General features: G+C 37.2%; 1 protein-coding gene across 1 annotated transcript; it reads left to right on the forward strand.

The window, feature by feature from the left end:
• Window positions 1-5219: 5219 nt before the first annotated feature.
• LOC114042459 (olfactory receptor 2G6-like) lies at window positions 5220-7225 on the forward strand. Its single transcript, XM_027861150.1, has 2 exons — window positions 5220-5239; window positions 6310-7225. The coding sequence occupies exons 1-2, from the start codon at window positions 5220-5222 to the stop codon at window positions 7223-7225; spliced, it is 936 nt and encodes a 311-aa protein (XP_027716951.1).
• Window positions 7226-14044: the final 6819 nt, after the last annotated feature.

The following is a 14044-nucleotide window of genomic DNA, read 5'->3' on the forward strand; positions in this document are numbered from 1 at the left end:
TCATCATCTCTCTCCTCTGTACTACTGCAATAATCTCCTAATTAGTTTCAATGGATCCAATCTTTCCTTCTCCAAACTGTATCCAAAATGCTGCCAAACTGATATTAGGAAAACATCATTGCGGCCATGTCACCCCTCCTACCACCCAGACCCCCAACACACACACACACACACACACACACACACACACACAGAAAGAGAGAATCTTCAGTGTCTCACCATTCCACGTAGCATAACAAACAAATGTCTCAGACCAGCCTTTCCTAATCAGTCTGCAGCCTTCTTTCCCAGTCTTACTTCATATGACTCTCTTTCATTTGCTCTCTGCTGAGTTCAAATGGTCCTGATATCTGTTCTCAATACATTATGGGCCATCTCCTGCTTCTGTCAATCTGCTGTACGTGAAGCCCATCAGCTCCACATGCCTTCCTGCCTCAGAAAATCTCTAATTTACTACCAAGCCCATAAAAGGTACCTTTTTCCACACAAGACACTTCCTGGATCCCCCACTTCAGAGCCATCTCTTCCTTTTGAAACTGGTCTGTATCACTTTTAAAATGATAGAATGATAAAATGATTTTAAAATGACTACTTTACCTCCTTAAGTACACTTTGCATCAAGGTACAGGTATTGCTTCCTATTGCTCTTTGTATTCCCAATACCTCTCACAGGGTCTTGAATATCCTAAGTGGTAATTGTTTGGTGAATTTAATTGAATTCAAGTGAAGAACCATTTCTTAAGCATCTAATATATGAATGATACTATGCCAGGTGATGAAGGCATAAAGATCAAAAGAAAAGTCACTTTCTCCAGAAACTTACATTCTAATGGAGGCATGTAACATACCCAAATGAGCAAACTCAAGTTGAAGTGGTGTGGTGTAATGTTTGGAGTGCTGGACTTGGAATAAGAAGTCTGTGATCTTGGGGACTGAGGGAATGAAGACACCAACAGTAGACTGTCGGGAAAGGCATTGAGTAGAAGGTGGCGCCAGAGGTCAGTCTTTTTTTGTTTTTGTTTGTTTTTTTTTTTTGTTGTTGTTGTTGTTGTTGTTGTTTTTGGTTTTTTTGCTAGGCAATGGAGATAAGTGACTTGCCCAGGGTCACACAGCTAGTAAGTGTTAAGTGTCTGAGGCCAGATTTGAACTCAGGTCCTCCTGACTCAAGGGCCAGTGCTCTATCCACTGTGCCACCTACCTGCCCCCAGAGGTGAGTCTTGAAGGAATAAGTATTCTAATAGGAGAGGTGAAGAGGAGTTACAAGGCATAGAAGACAGCTGTACAGAGGCAGGGAAGTAAGGGAGAGAGTTCTGAATGCAGAGCACTTTTAGTAGGTCAATAACAGAGAGCATGTGAAGGGAGTAATGTGAAATAGGATGGTAAAGGTGGAAGAAAGGTATTTTGTGTGGCACTTTAAATGCAAAGATATAGAATTTTGTATTTTATCTTCACAGGAATAGGGATCTTTTGAGGAATATTGAGCAGATTCAGTGATATAGGTAGACATATGCCTTAGGAAGATGATCTTGGTAGTGTTATAGAATGTGTATTGGTGAACAGAGAGATGAAATGAAAAAGACCAATTCCAAGTTATTGCAATTTTCCAAGCAAAGGTTGATGAAGGCCTAATACATGGTACTAACAATTTGAATGCAGAGAAGGAGATGGGTTTGAGAGATGTGGTAGAAACGGTTTATAAGACATACAACTGAATCAGTACAGGAGATGGAAGAGAGGAAAGAGTCAACGATGACTCCCAGATTATGTAACAGTGACTGGAAGTTCAATGTTGATCTAGAGTTTGCTGAGAAGTTTAAAGAGGGGGCTTTTTTTGGGGGGGAAGTGGAGTATAGAAAATAATATCTATTTTGTAAACCCTCAACTTGAGACACCAAGCATCTAGGTAAAGATGGCCAGCAGACACTTGTGATGAGATTGTCAAGCTCGTGAGAGAGGTTAGACCTAGCTATAGATGAAGAAGTTAGCTTATTATCATTTCTACTGCTGCTGCCACTATGACTACTATCACTAACAATAATAACTATGAAATGCTTTAAGGCTTGCAAACGTGTATATATTATATGTGCATGTATTACATATAATATATACATGTGCATATATGTATTGTATATACATATGTATATACACATGTGTATAAATTATAACACAAAATACATATTTGTACATATGCATGTGTATGTGCATACGTATCACGCACATATACTCAATCATCACAAAAACCTTGTCAGTTTGGTGCTCTTGTCATCCCCATTCTACAGATAATGCTATCACTCAAATAAACATTTGTTAAGTGCTTAATATGTGCCGAGCATTATGCTAAGCAGTGGAAATCAGCATTAATTAAAAGGTTTTATTTATTTATTTTCTAATTTTGAAGCCACTTTAAAGTTCGATCATTGAGTGCTCCATAGGGCAGTGGCAGTGCCATTGATCCCTATGCTTTAAATTTCTTTCGACTCCATTTCATTCCCCCAGAGGCATATTTGCAATCTTGCCCCACTAGGTCAGAATCAAGTTTGAAATTACTCAATTCCCTTCTGTCTTTTAAAGTATATTAAAAGTAAAATTCTTTGATTCTGACAAGGTTAATGGATTCATAAATACAGTAATCAGGCTCAAGTAGCACATTTCAGATACACTGGACACAAGACATGCAGAAAATACTTCAAGTTGCTGTTTTGGTTTTCTGGGAGGAATTGAACTCTCTCAGTGACTCCATTTGGTGACAAAAAAAAGACAGTTCCCCCATCCACACAAGCTTCAGATCTGAAGGTCAGAGAATCACAGTTTGCTGCCAAATATGACAGTCTGAGCATGATATAAGGGACAGTGGGTATGATAGAAGAGCCAGGGCACCTGAATCTTTAACCTGCAATGTGATCTTGAGCAAATGACTTCATTTTTTTGGACTGCATTTACTAATCTATGATAGACAAAATGGGTATAAAACCATGCTTAATGCCTTGAAAAAGTCTAAAAGAGCACCATTAGAATGATGGGTTACTACCATTACAGCTCCTATTAATATCATTGATATTAACACCGTGGGAGCTCTAGATGAATTATTGCAATCTCTTTTGCCCTGAAGTGTCATCACTAAAATAAAAGCAGTTCAAGTCCAATGTCATTAAGAGCCATCCAAACTCCAGGATGCTGATATTACTGTTGCTACTGATGATTTTTATGTTAAGGAAATAAAAGAAAGAGGAAAAGGGTCAGGGAAAACAGAGCTAATTCATGCTGATTGAATGCAGTTGTGGAGTACAAACAAGTATGTCTTTTTGAGATTGAAGGGGAGAAAACATATCTCCAACATAATGATAAAAAAAAGAGAATGCTCAAATTTCTCAGAATTGACTATTCATTTAGTTGAGTTACTGCCATAATAGGATACTCTTTTTCAATTTTCTTTCTAACTGTGAGACCTTACTATGCTACATTAACAGTATTTTTTTTTTTTGTGGGAGGCACCTTGTGGCTTCATCAACATGAGGAAACTCCCTATTCTAACACTCCTTTTCTGGAACTTCTAGTCTTGAAGAATTGCCCAGGGCTCTGAGAGACTAGATGATTTAGGCAGTCAAATAGCCATTAGGCATCAGATAGGACTCAAACATTGATCCTCATGGTTCCAAGACCAGTTCTCTAGCCATGTCACACTGCTTCTTGAACTCAAAATACTCTTTCCTAAAATCTTCCTTCTTCACAACTGATCAAATATATGAATTGATAAGCCACCAAGTTAAGGAGACTGGAGGCAGTCTATGGCCTTGGAATGGGCCAAAAGTGATAATATCAGGAAGGCATCAAATCCATTTCTTTAGCAGGCTGACCTTATCAACTAAGCCTGTCGGACACAAAAAGGCTTAATTTGATGCAGAAGAGCAGACATGGTGACATGAAGCCCCCGGTATTGGAAAAGTACCATCACTTATTGACTGTAACTATGTGCTGCTCATAGATAGCAGCACTAGTGTTGCATAGTAAAAATGTAGGCATGTCAAAATGTATGGGGAAAGGGAATAAGCATTTATATAGTCCCTACTATATGCCAGGCACTGTGCTAGATGCTTTAAAAATAACATCTTACTTGAGTCTTACCTATGAGGTAGTTGCTATTATTATCCCCATTTTACAATTAAGGAAACTGAGGCAGAATCCAGCAGCAGAGGCAGCCATGTGTGGAAAGGTCTAAAATTTTAGTTTCTCTAAGGCTGCAGAATCTGAATGTAGTGTGCCTTTACCCTCTATACTATTTAATAAACTCATATTTGCCTAGTATTTGAGAGTAAATTCTGCTTAGGTCACAAGGAGTTGGGAAAAAGAGAATTCAATGTGATAGGGATATTCTAGAGCCATTTTGGTAAATGATGACTTAATGTTGTCAATTTTCATTCCTATCTTCAGAAAACAAGAAGGAGACATTTAAAGAAGGCTGAGAGCCAGGGAACTCATGAAAGTCACATCCAAGCCTGTCCCAACAGACTTGGGTTGGTATTTCAGGGCTTGTTGTTCTCTTCAGAGATTATCATCTGAAGATCCATTACACCCACTGGGATCAGACACAGTGCCTTACTCAGGGAAGACACTATTAGTGATGATTCCAGGGAATAATCAAGCGTTTTCTTCCCTTTACTGATTTGTTATTCTTTTCTTGTGCCACTGTAGATCACAGATTTCTGTAAAGAAATATGGAATATCAGGGGGCAGCTAGGTGGCACAGTGGATAGAGCACCAGCCCTGAAGTCCAGAGGACCCGAGTTCACATCTGGCCTCAGACCAAATACTTGACACTTACTAGCTGTGTGACCCTGGGCAAGTCACTTAACCTCAATTGCTTAAAAAACAAAAATAAAAAAAAAAGAAATATGGAAAGACTTTGTTAATCTTAAAGAGAAAGAGAGGGAGGACTAGAGGGAGAAAAAGACAGAGATAGACACAGAGTAAGGATAGATAATGATAGATGTATGATAGGTAGGCAGGGATATTAATAATAATAATTTTTATTATTAGAGTAGCAGAAGTACCAGCAGTCAGAGCAATAATCACGGTTGTTATATGTCACTGTATGTTACTAGAATATGTGCTCTAATAACAAACTATTGGTCTCAGTGTGGGTAATCCCTGTGGTACAAGTCTCGCTGTGGTAACTCAAGCATGCAGTCACATTGTTATAATGACAACAGGTCAAACACAGAATGAGCTGGCTCAACAGTAAGTCAGTAAGATTAATAGTTTAGGAAACTGATCAGCTGTTTGAGTCAACTCATGTTAAAGATGAGGAGGAGGAGGATTCAATTCTTCCACAAAGACAGAGCAAAGGCTATGTTTATGTTTAGGCTGATATCACATTCATCACATCCAATATTAAAAACAAAACCCTGAAACTGAATGCTGATTAAAAAAGAAATGATAGTAGTTTCATTCAACACAGAAACTTGTCTAGGTGGCACAGTGGATATAGTGCTAGACCTGCAGTCAGGAAGACATGAGTTCAAATTCAGTCTCAGACGCTTACTCTCTTATATGACCCTGGGCAAGTCACTTTACCTCTGCCTGCTTCAGTTTCCCCATCTGTAAAATGAAAATAATAATAGCATCTACCTCCCAGAGTTGTTGTGAGGATCAAATAAGATAACAATTGTTAAAATGCTATAAAAGCATTAGCTATTATTATCATCGTTACCACTATGTGCACAAAAAGAAACAACTAAAAAGTAACAATGAGCATTCGATCCATTTTTTCCTCTATGAGAAGTCAAATGACTGATTTGGCTTTTTTATTTTCCTAACACAATTGAATATTCAGAATCATGGAATTTTAGGGACAGAAGATGATGGAAATCATGTAGTCTAACCTATCTTTGATGCAAATGAAGGCTCTGAGGCCCAAAGAGACTAAATGTCTTGCCTGAGGTCACACACACCATTTTTGACAGAGTTGCAATTCAAAGCCAGATGCCCTGACTTCCAGGTAGTTCTCACTACAGTACACCAAGCTGCTACTTATTTTGGAATCTTATCTGCAAGGTCTTGGGTTGCATTCTTCCTCTATTAGGACCTGGGCTCCATTAGGAGGCCACTGTTTCATTTTGCTTTACTTTGCTCAAAAAGCTCAGCAATCCCTTCTCAATGGGCCACTTGACAGCTAAAGACTGGAGGAGAGGAATTTGTATTTAACCATGGTTACTTCGTTTCAGCTTTTTTTCAGCCACATGATAACACCTAATCCTCCTTTAGGATCCCAACAGGAGCTCAGTGCTGAAAGTCAATGAAGCAAAACAACAGCTCTCCAGGGGACTTCATTCTCTTGGGCTTCTCTGATAAGCCCCAGTTAGAGATTGTTCTCTTCGTGGTTATCTTGATCTTCTACATCTTGAACCTGGTGGGGAACACAATCATCATATTAGTGTCCTGCCTGGACCCCAAACTGCACACCCCAATGTACTTCTTCCTTACCAACCTGTCCTTCCTAGACCTCTGCTTCACCACTAGTGTAGCTCCGCAATTGTTGGTCACCATGAGAAGCAAAGACAAGACCATGAGCTACAGTGGGTGTATAGCTCAACTCTATGTGGCCATGGGGCTGGGATCCACTGAATGCATTCTCTTGACCGTCATGGCGTATGACCGCTATGCAGCAGTGTGCCGCCCCCTCCACTATGCAGTCATCATGCATCCTCGGCTCTGCCTGTCTCTGGCTGCCACAGCATGGCTCAGTGGCCTCGCCACCTCTCTGATCCAGTGCTCTCTCACTATACAGCTCCCCCTGTGTGGTCACAATAAGCTTGACCACATCTTCTGTGAGGTGCCAGTGTTGATCAAGTTGGCTTGTGTAGACACCACCTTTAATGAGGCCCAACTCTTTGTTGCCAGTGTGGTCTTCCTTGTGGTGCCTGTCTCTCTCATTCTGATCTCCTATGGCTACATCACCCAGGCCATATTGAGGATCAAATCTGCATCAGGACGTCGTAAAGCATTTGGGACTTGTTCTTCTCACCTGGTGGTCGTAATCATCTTCTATGGGACCATCATCTTCATGTATCTGCAGCCAGTCAAAAATAGGTCCAAAGACCAGGGGAAGTTTGTCTCCCTCTTCTATACCATAGTCACACCTCTGTTAAATCCTCTCATCTATACCCTGAGGAACAAGGATGTGAAAGGAGCACTAAGAAAGCTGATATTGGGGAAAGCTAGAGGTTAGTAAAAGGCACAAGTAGTAGGCATGGACTAAGGGGGATGTTACTGCTGCAGCTGATTTGGAAGCACCCAGGAATCATTCTCATTTCTTCCCCACTCTGTCTCTACATGTCTCTTGATCTCTGTCTCTCTCCATCTCTTTTTCTTGCTCTCTCTCCTCTGTCTCTCCCTTTCAAATATATACTTGAGCTCTACATCATATGGACGTAGAGGTTAACAAATGTATGCGGCAGTAGAGAGGACACAAGTTTTGCCTTTGACACACACTTATTGTGTGACCAGGGACAAGCCACTCAACCTCTCAGTGCTCTGGGCAACTGTCTTATGACACGAGGTGCAAAGAAGCTGGTGACCTACATCGGTCCAAGGGAAGAGGGTTCCCTCACCTAGAACATCCCTATATCAATGAAGTGAAGGACTCAGCTCCTGTCCCTATATAGCAATAACTACCATTTATACAGAACTTTAAGGTAGACAAAGTGCACATATGCACACACACGTATATATGAAGGGAAGACCGTTCAAACCCTGCCTCAGACACTAGATGTACCTCTCACATAACATATATATATATACACACATGTATATGTGTATGTATGCACATACATGCATGTGTATTGGTGTATGTATGCAATACACATATTCATGCATACATGCATATACATGTATACATATATGTGTGCGCATACATATGTGCACATGAAAATCTCATCTGAACCTGCCAACAAACCTATGAGATAGATGCTTTTATTATACCCATTTAACAAATGAGAACATTGAGAGCAAGAAAACTGAAGTGACTTGCCCAGGGTTACAGTGTCTGAGACAGGGTATGAAGGAAAGGCTTCCTGAGTCCAAGGCTTTTAAATGGAAATTAAAACTATAGACATGCAACAGGTTTAGGAAGTAGACCCCCATGCATGGCTTAGGAGGCCTGTTTTCTCTTCAATTGGCAGTGGCTCAATTCTTCTTATCCTAAGTTCTAAGATAATCAAAGGTAATTTTCTGATATTTCCATGTAAATTAATAAAGCTAAACAATCTTTCTCATTAATCAATTGATTGTCATCTTCCACCTCATTTTATAAATAAACTGGAGAAACCTCCTTTGCCCCAAAGCTTTCATATGTAATATATGCTCCTGTCTCAGGTGCTTAAACATCAGCATTTTTGTTACACAATTTATCACTAGTGTATCAAACAATACAAAGACATATTTAAATATCTGAATAACATATCAGCTAGGAGAAGGCAGATACAACTTTTTAGTTTAAAAAGTCAGTCACCTCCAACATTACAGATGCTGATTCTTCCACAGTCACTAGGAACACATTTCTTTCAGCTACAAAATTCAGTCCATTGAGAATTTTCTTCAAAATTTCTTCTCCACAAAATAAGTTAGACTCATTTTACTCAAAGTGACTCTTCAGCCAGTCTCCAAGATGGCTGTTAACTAATAATCTCTCAGGGAAAAAATTGTCTTAGTCCTTTGTCTCTGTGCCTCTGAAACTCTCTCAATGATAATTAGATTGTGTTCTGAATGCTCAGTATGTATAAAATTACATTATATAATGTAATTATTAATTACACTATCAGTTATTATTTTGTAAAATTATATACTATATTAATCACAAATTATTAATTATATACTATAACTTTAAAAGGAAAAATAGAAAAATGAGTTAATAATAATACAACAAAAGACAAAAATAGCCATGTTGCCATGTGAGAAATATTTTATATATAAATTATAAATTTATATATATATCTTTTATATTGCATAGTCATTTTCTTACCTTTTCTTGTGTTCTTACCTACACACTTGTAGGGGCTGGAAGAAGGGCCCCTAGTTCTTGGGTTCTGAGATCTAGAGTGAGAAATGAAAGCAACAGAGTCCACCCTGCTCATTGATAGATGAAAGAAAATGAGGCCCAAAGAGGTTAAGTGCAGCTAGGGGGTGCCACAGTACACAGGGTGCTGGGCGTGATGTCCAGAAGGCCTGAGTTCAAACCCTACCTCAGCCTAACTAGCTATGTGACCCTGAACAAGACATCTAACCTCTGTTTATTCCACTGTAAAATGGGGATAATAATAGCACCTACCTCCCACAGTTGTGAAGATTGAATAAGATAATAATTATAAAATACTTAGAACAATCTCTGGTATACAGTAGGTGCCATATAAATGCCTATTCCCTTCCCTACATATACACATATGTACATATATCACACACATAACACACACACCTAATGCAGTGAGGGGCAGTAAGAACAGAGTGTATAGACAGTCAGATACTGAGTCAAAAATATCTCATTACCAATTCCACCTCTGACATTAATGACAGCGTGATGCTGGACAAATAATCAATCCTTTCAGTACTCCCCCCGGGAACTCTCTAAGACTAAATGTTACAGAACAGTTGCCCACCTGCTTCAGTAGAAGGATTTTCCTCCCTAGTAGCTTCTGATACTGATGAAACCACAGGTCTGGAATAAAAACAACAGAGATAGACATACAGAGATAGAGAAAAAGACAATGAGACAGAAAGGAGGAATCAAGAATAATTCCTATGGGACACAAAGAATATATCTTCATGTAGGCATAGATGCAGGGAAGGAGGGAGGAAGGGGGGGGGGAGGGAGGATCTACAGAGGTTCCATAACTCAAAGGGGTTGGGGAGGTACATTATTTTTTCTCCAATCCATATCTTTCTTTTTGATTCTAGGTGCATTGGTTTTAATTCTGTAAAATTATGTTTAAAGCTATATAACTGAAATTTTCTGTTCTGACTTTTTTAGTCTTTCTCTCATTGACTAATTATGATTTTCCCTTTATAATAGAATGGTCTAGTCTTCCTCCAAAATCTTCTCTCTGCCTTAGTTGAACCTCCCCTTCTCCTACTTGACACTCCCTCACTTTTCAGGAGTCTGTGATCATAAAAACATCTGCTTTCCACAAAACCTTGCTGAATGGCTCATCCCTCCCTGTGACATTAGAGATGAGAAATCATTCATAAGCACTTTAACAAAACCATGGGGGCAGCTAGGTGGCACAGTGGATAGAACACCAGCCCTGGAGTCAGGAGGACCCAAGTTCAAATCCGGCCTCAGACACGTGATACTCAATAGTTGTGTAACCCTGGGCAAGTCACTTAACCCCGATTGGGAAGGAAGGAAGGAAGGAAGGAAGGAAGGAAGGAAGGAAGGAAGGAGAGAAAACCATAACCCTCCCTATAGAATACCATATCATCTTATATTCCTGGGATACATAAAGTGCAGTAGATGCAGAAGTCCCACCCATCACTCTAAGGAAGATTGTTAAAAGCTTGGCATAAGAATGCACAAAGTTCAGGTAATTTTCTCTTACAGGATCATTATGGTCTCTCTTCTGCTATAACTGAAAGACCACAGCCTGGTGGTGTACTTGGTTCTCTGTCTTTCATTTACTTTGTCAAATGTCCTTGACTGCCATCCATGCTTTCAGTCTTGAAATTCTCCCAGTTAAATTACATATAGGACCACCCTCTTTATGAGTTAGATGTGCCAAATAAAGTATTTTTTTTACTTCAGTATTGAGGCATTTATTTCTTTTCTGAAGACTCCCTTTCTGCCTCATCAGTAGTGTCTTTTATCCTTCATTCCTAGCTGTGAAAGATATAACTTTCTACTCTCCTCAAATATGTTATTATGTGGCATTTAAAATATTTATGCTATTTAAAATGTATTGTGATATATGGTGAAAATGATGGTCTAATCCAATGTTTATAAAATCACTTTTTTACCAGATAAGGTCTTTCTGTCTGTCTGTCTGTCTGTCTGTCTGTCTGTCTCTCTCTCTCTCTGTCTATCTATCTATCTCTATCTCTCTCTTTCTCTCAATAGTTGGTGTATTTAGTTTTATTGAACTACAGACTTTTGGATCCAATTTTTCTAGCTTTTACTTATGTAGTCCAAGGAAAGGAGTCACAAAAAAGAGTGAGCAATAAGGGGTGGGGGGGTGACTGAAATTACCAAAAATGTCAAGAAGAAGAACACTCATTAAAGAAATGGGGCATAAACAGATAAACACTGAGAGAGAAAACCTTTGGAAGAATCACTATGATGAGTGGGTTAGTGAGTAACTTAGAGAGATGTAAAAGGATTGTCTTGCAACAGAAAGGCCAATTGTGATTATGTTACAAATTTGTATGTTTTCAAAGGAATTATTGCAAATTATTTGTTTAATTTTATTTTTAATTTGTGAAATAAAACAAGCATTTCTATAACATAATACAATAAAAAAAGATGATTGCGCATGAAACTGCAAATCTACTATGCACAGCTTGCCATTCCTTTAAAATATGCAACACAGTTATCATGGAAAATTCCCCTCCCAACCCTAGAGATGGTTACTATTAGACATAAATAGGTATATATATATATATATATATATATACACACACACACACATATGTGTGTGTACATATATGTACATATGTATGTATGTATATGTATATATGTATATGTGTGTATATATATGTACATATATATATATATATATATATATACTTGTTCTATACATACTTCTATTTATTAATTCTTTCTTTGGATACAGATAGTATCTTTCTTCATATGTCCTTTATAGCTAATTTGGGTATTTATAATAGTCAAAATAACTTATTCACTCAAAGTTGTTCTTAAAACAATACTGCTGTTATTGTATGCAATGTTCTCTTGGTTCTGCCCATTTCACTCTTCATTATTTGTGCATCTTTCCATGTTTTTCTAAAATCAGTGAGCTCTTAATTTCTTATAGCACAGTAGTATTCCATCACAATCATATTCTACAACTTGTTCAGCCATTCCCCAAGTGATGGGCATCCCTGCAATTTCCAGGTTTTTTTTTGTGATCACAAAGAGAATTGCTATAAACATTTTAGAACATGTAGGTTCTTTTCCTTTTTCCCTAATTTGGCAATAGACCAAGTAGTGGTATTGGTGGATCAAAGGGTAGTTTAATAACTCTTTGGATGCAATTCCAGATTGCACTCCAAAATGGTTGGATCAGTTCACAGTGCCACCAATAATGAATTCATGTCCTAATTTTTCCACATTCCCTTCAAAATTTGTCACTTTCTCCTTCTATCATTTTAGCTAATCTAGTAGGTGTAAAATGATATCTTAAGGTTGTTTTAATTTGCTTTTCTCTACTCGCTAATGATGTAGAACATTTTATATGATTATAAATTGTTTTGTTTTCTTCATTGGAAAAGCACTTGTTCATATCCTTTAACAATCTATCAATTGGGGAAAGACTCATGTTCTTTTAGATTTGACCAAGTTTTTTAATATGTTTTAGATATGAGACCTTTATCTGATAAACTATAAATTTTTCCCTAATTTTCTCCTTTCCTTCTGATCTTGGCTACATTTGTCTTATCTGTATAAAACTTTTTAATTTAATATAATTGAAATTATCTACTTTACACCTAATTTTGATATCTCTTGTTTATTCATAATTTTTTCACCTATCCATATTTGATAATATGTTCCATGTTCTTGTAATTTTCTTGTAAAATCTCTCTTAATTTCTAGGCCATGTATCCAATTTGACTTTATCTTGGTAAATGGTGTAAGATATCGGTCTGTGCCCAGTTATTGCCCTACTGCTTTCCAGTTTCCCCAACATTTTTTACCAAATTATTCTTATCCTCAAATCTTAAGTCTTCACACTTGTCAAATATAAGGTTATTATGTTTATTTGCTGCTCTAAATTAAATGTCTACTCTATTCCATTGATCTATCTTTCTATTTCTTAGCCAGTACTGCACAGTTTTGATAATTGCTACTTTATAATATAGGTTAAGAACTGGTACTGCTAAGCCTCCTTCCTTCACATTTTTTCATTATTTCCTTTGATATTCTTGACTTTTTGTTTTTCCAAATGAATTTTGTTATCATTTTTTTTCTAATTCAGTATTTTTTAGCAATTTAATTGGGATAGTGTTGAATATATAAATTAGTCTAGGTAAAATTCTTATTATATTGGCCCTGTCTATCCATGAACAATTAAAATTTCTCAAATTATTTAAATCTGATTTATTTCTATAAAAAGTTATTTTATATTTTTGTTTATATAGTTCTTGGGTTTGTTTCAGAAGGTATACCCCAGCTATTTTTTACTGTCTAGAGTTATTTTAAATGGGGTATCTTTTACTATCTCTTCTTAAAGAGTTTTATTTGTGATCTATAGGAATGCTGATGATTTATGTGGATTTACTTTATATCCTGCTGCTTTCCTAAAATTATTGTTTCAACTAACTTTTTAGTCAAGTCCTTGGTATTTTCCAACAAATCATCATATCATCTGCAAAAAGAGATAGTTTTATAACCTCATTCCCTATTCTGATTCCTTCAATTTGTTTTTTTTTTCTCTTATTGCTAGGATTTCCAATACAATATAGAATAATATTGGTGGCAGTGGGCAACCTTGTTTCACACCTGATCTTACTGGGAATGCTTCTAGTTTATCCCCACTACAAATAATGCTTGCTGATGGTTTTAGATAAATTTTTTTTAATCAATTCAATGAAAAATCAATTTATACCAATACTTTCAATTGTTTTTAATAAAAATGAATGTTCAACTTCATCAAAACCTTTTTCTTTGTCTATTTATATAGATTTTTTTTAGCTTTTGTTATTGAGGTAATCAATTATGTTAATAATTGTTTATGTTAAACCACCCCTGTGTTCCTGGTATAAATCTTACTTGATCAAAGTGTATAATCTGTGTAATATATTGTTGTAATCTTTTAGCTAGCATTTTGTTTAGGAACTTTGCATC

Source organism: Vombatus ursinus, unplaced genomic scaffold, assembly GCF_900497805.2.
Source record: "Vombatus ursinus unplaced genomic scaffold, bare-nosed wombat genome assembly UNPS02014460.1, whole genome shotgun sequence".
NCBI classification, from domain to species: domain Eukaryota; kingdom Metazoa; phylum Chordata; class Mammalia; order Diprotodontia; family Vombatidae; genus Vombatus; species Vombatus ursinus.

Bases quoted from the DNA above. Each gene is read 5' to 3' on its own strand.
- LOC114042459 (XM_027861150.1), top strand. From the start codon at position 5,220: ATGAGCTGGCTCAACAGTAA. The intron at 5,240-6,309 runs GTCAGTAAGATT...GCAAAACAACAG, and splicing joins ATGAGCTGGCTCAACAGTAA to CTCTCCAGGGGACTTCATTC.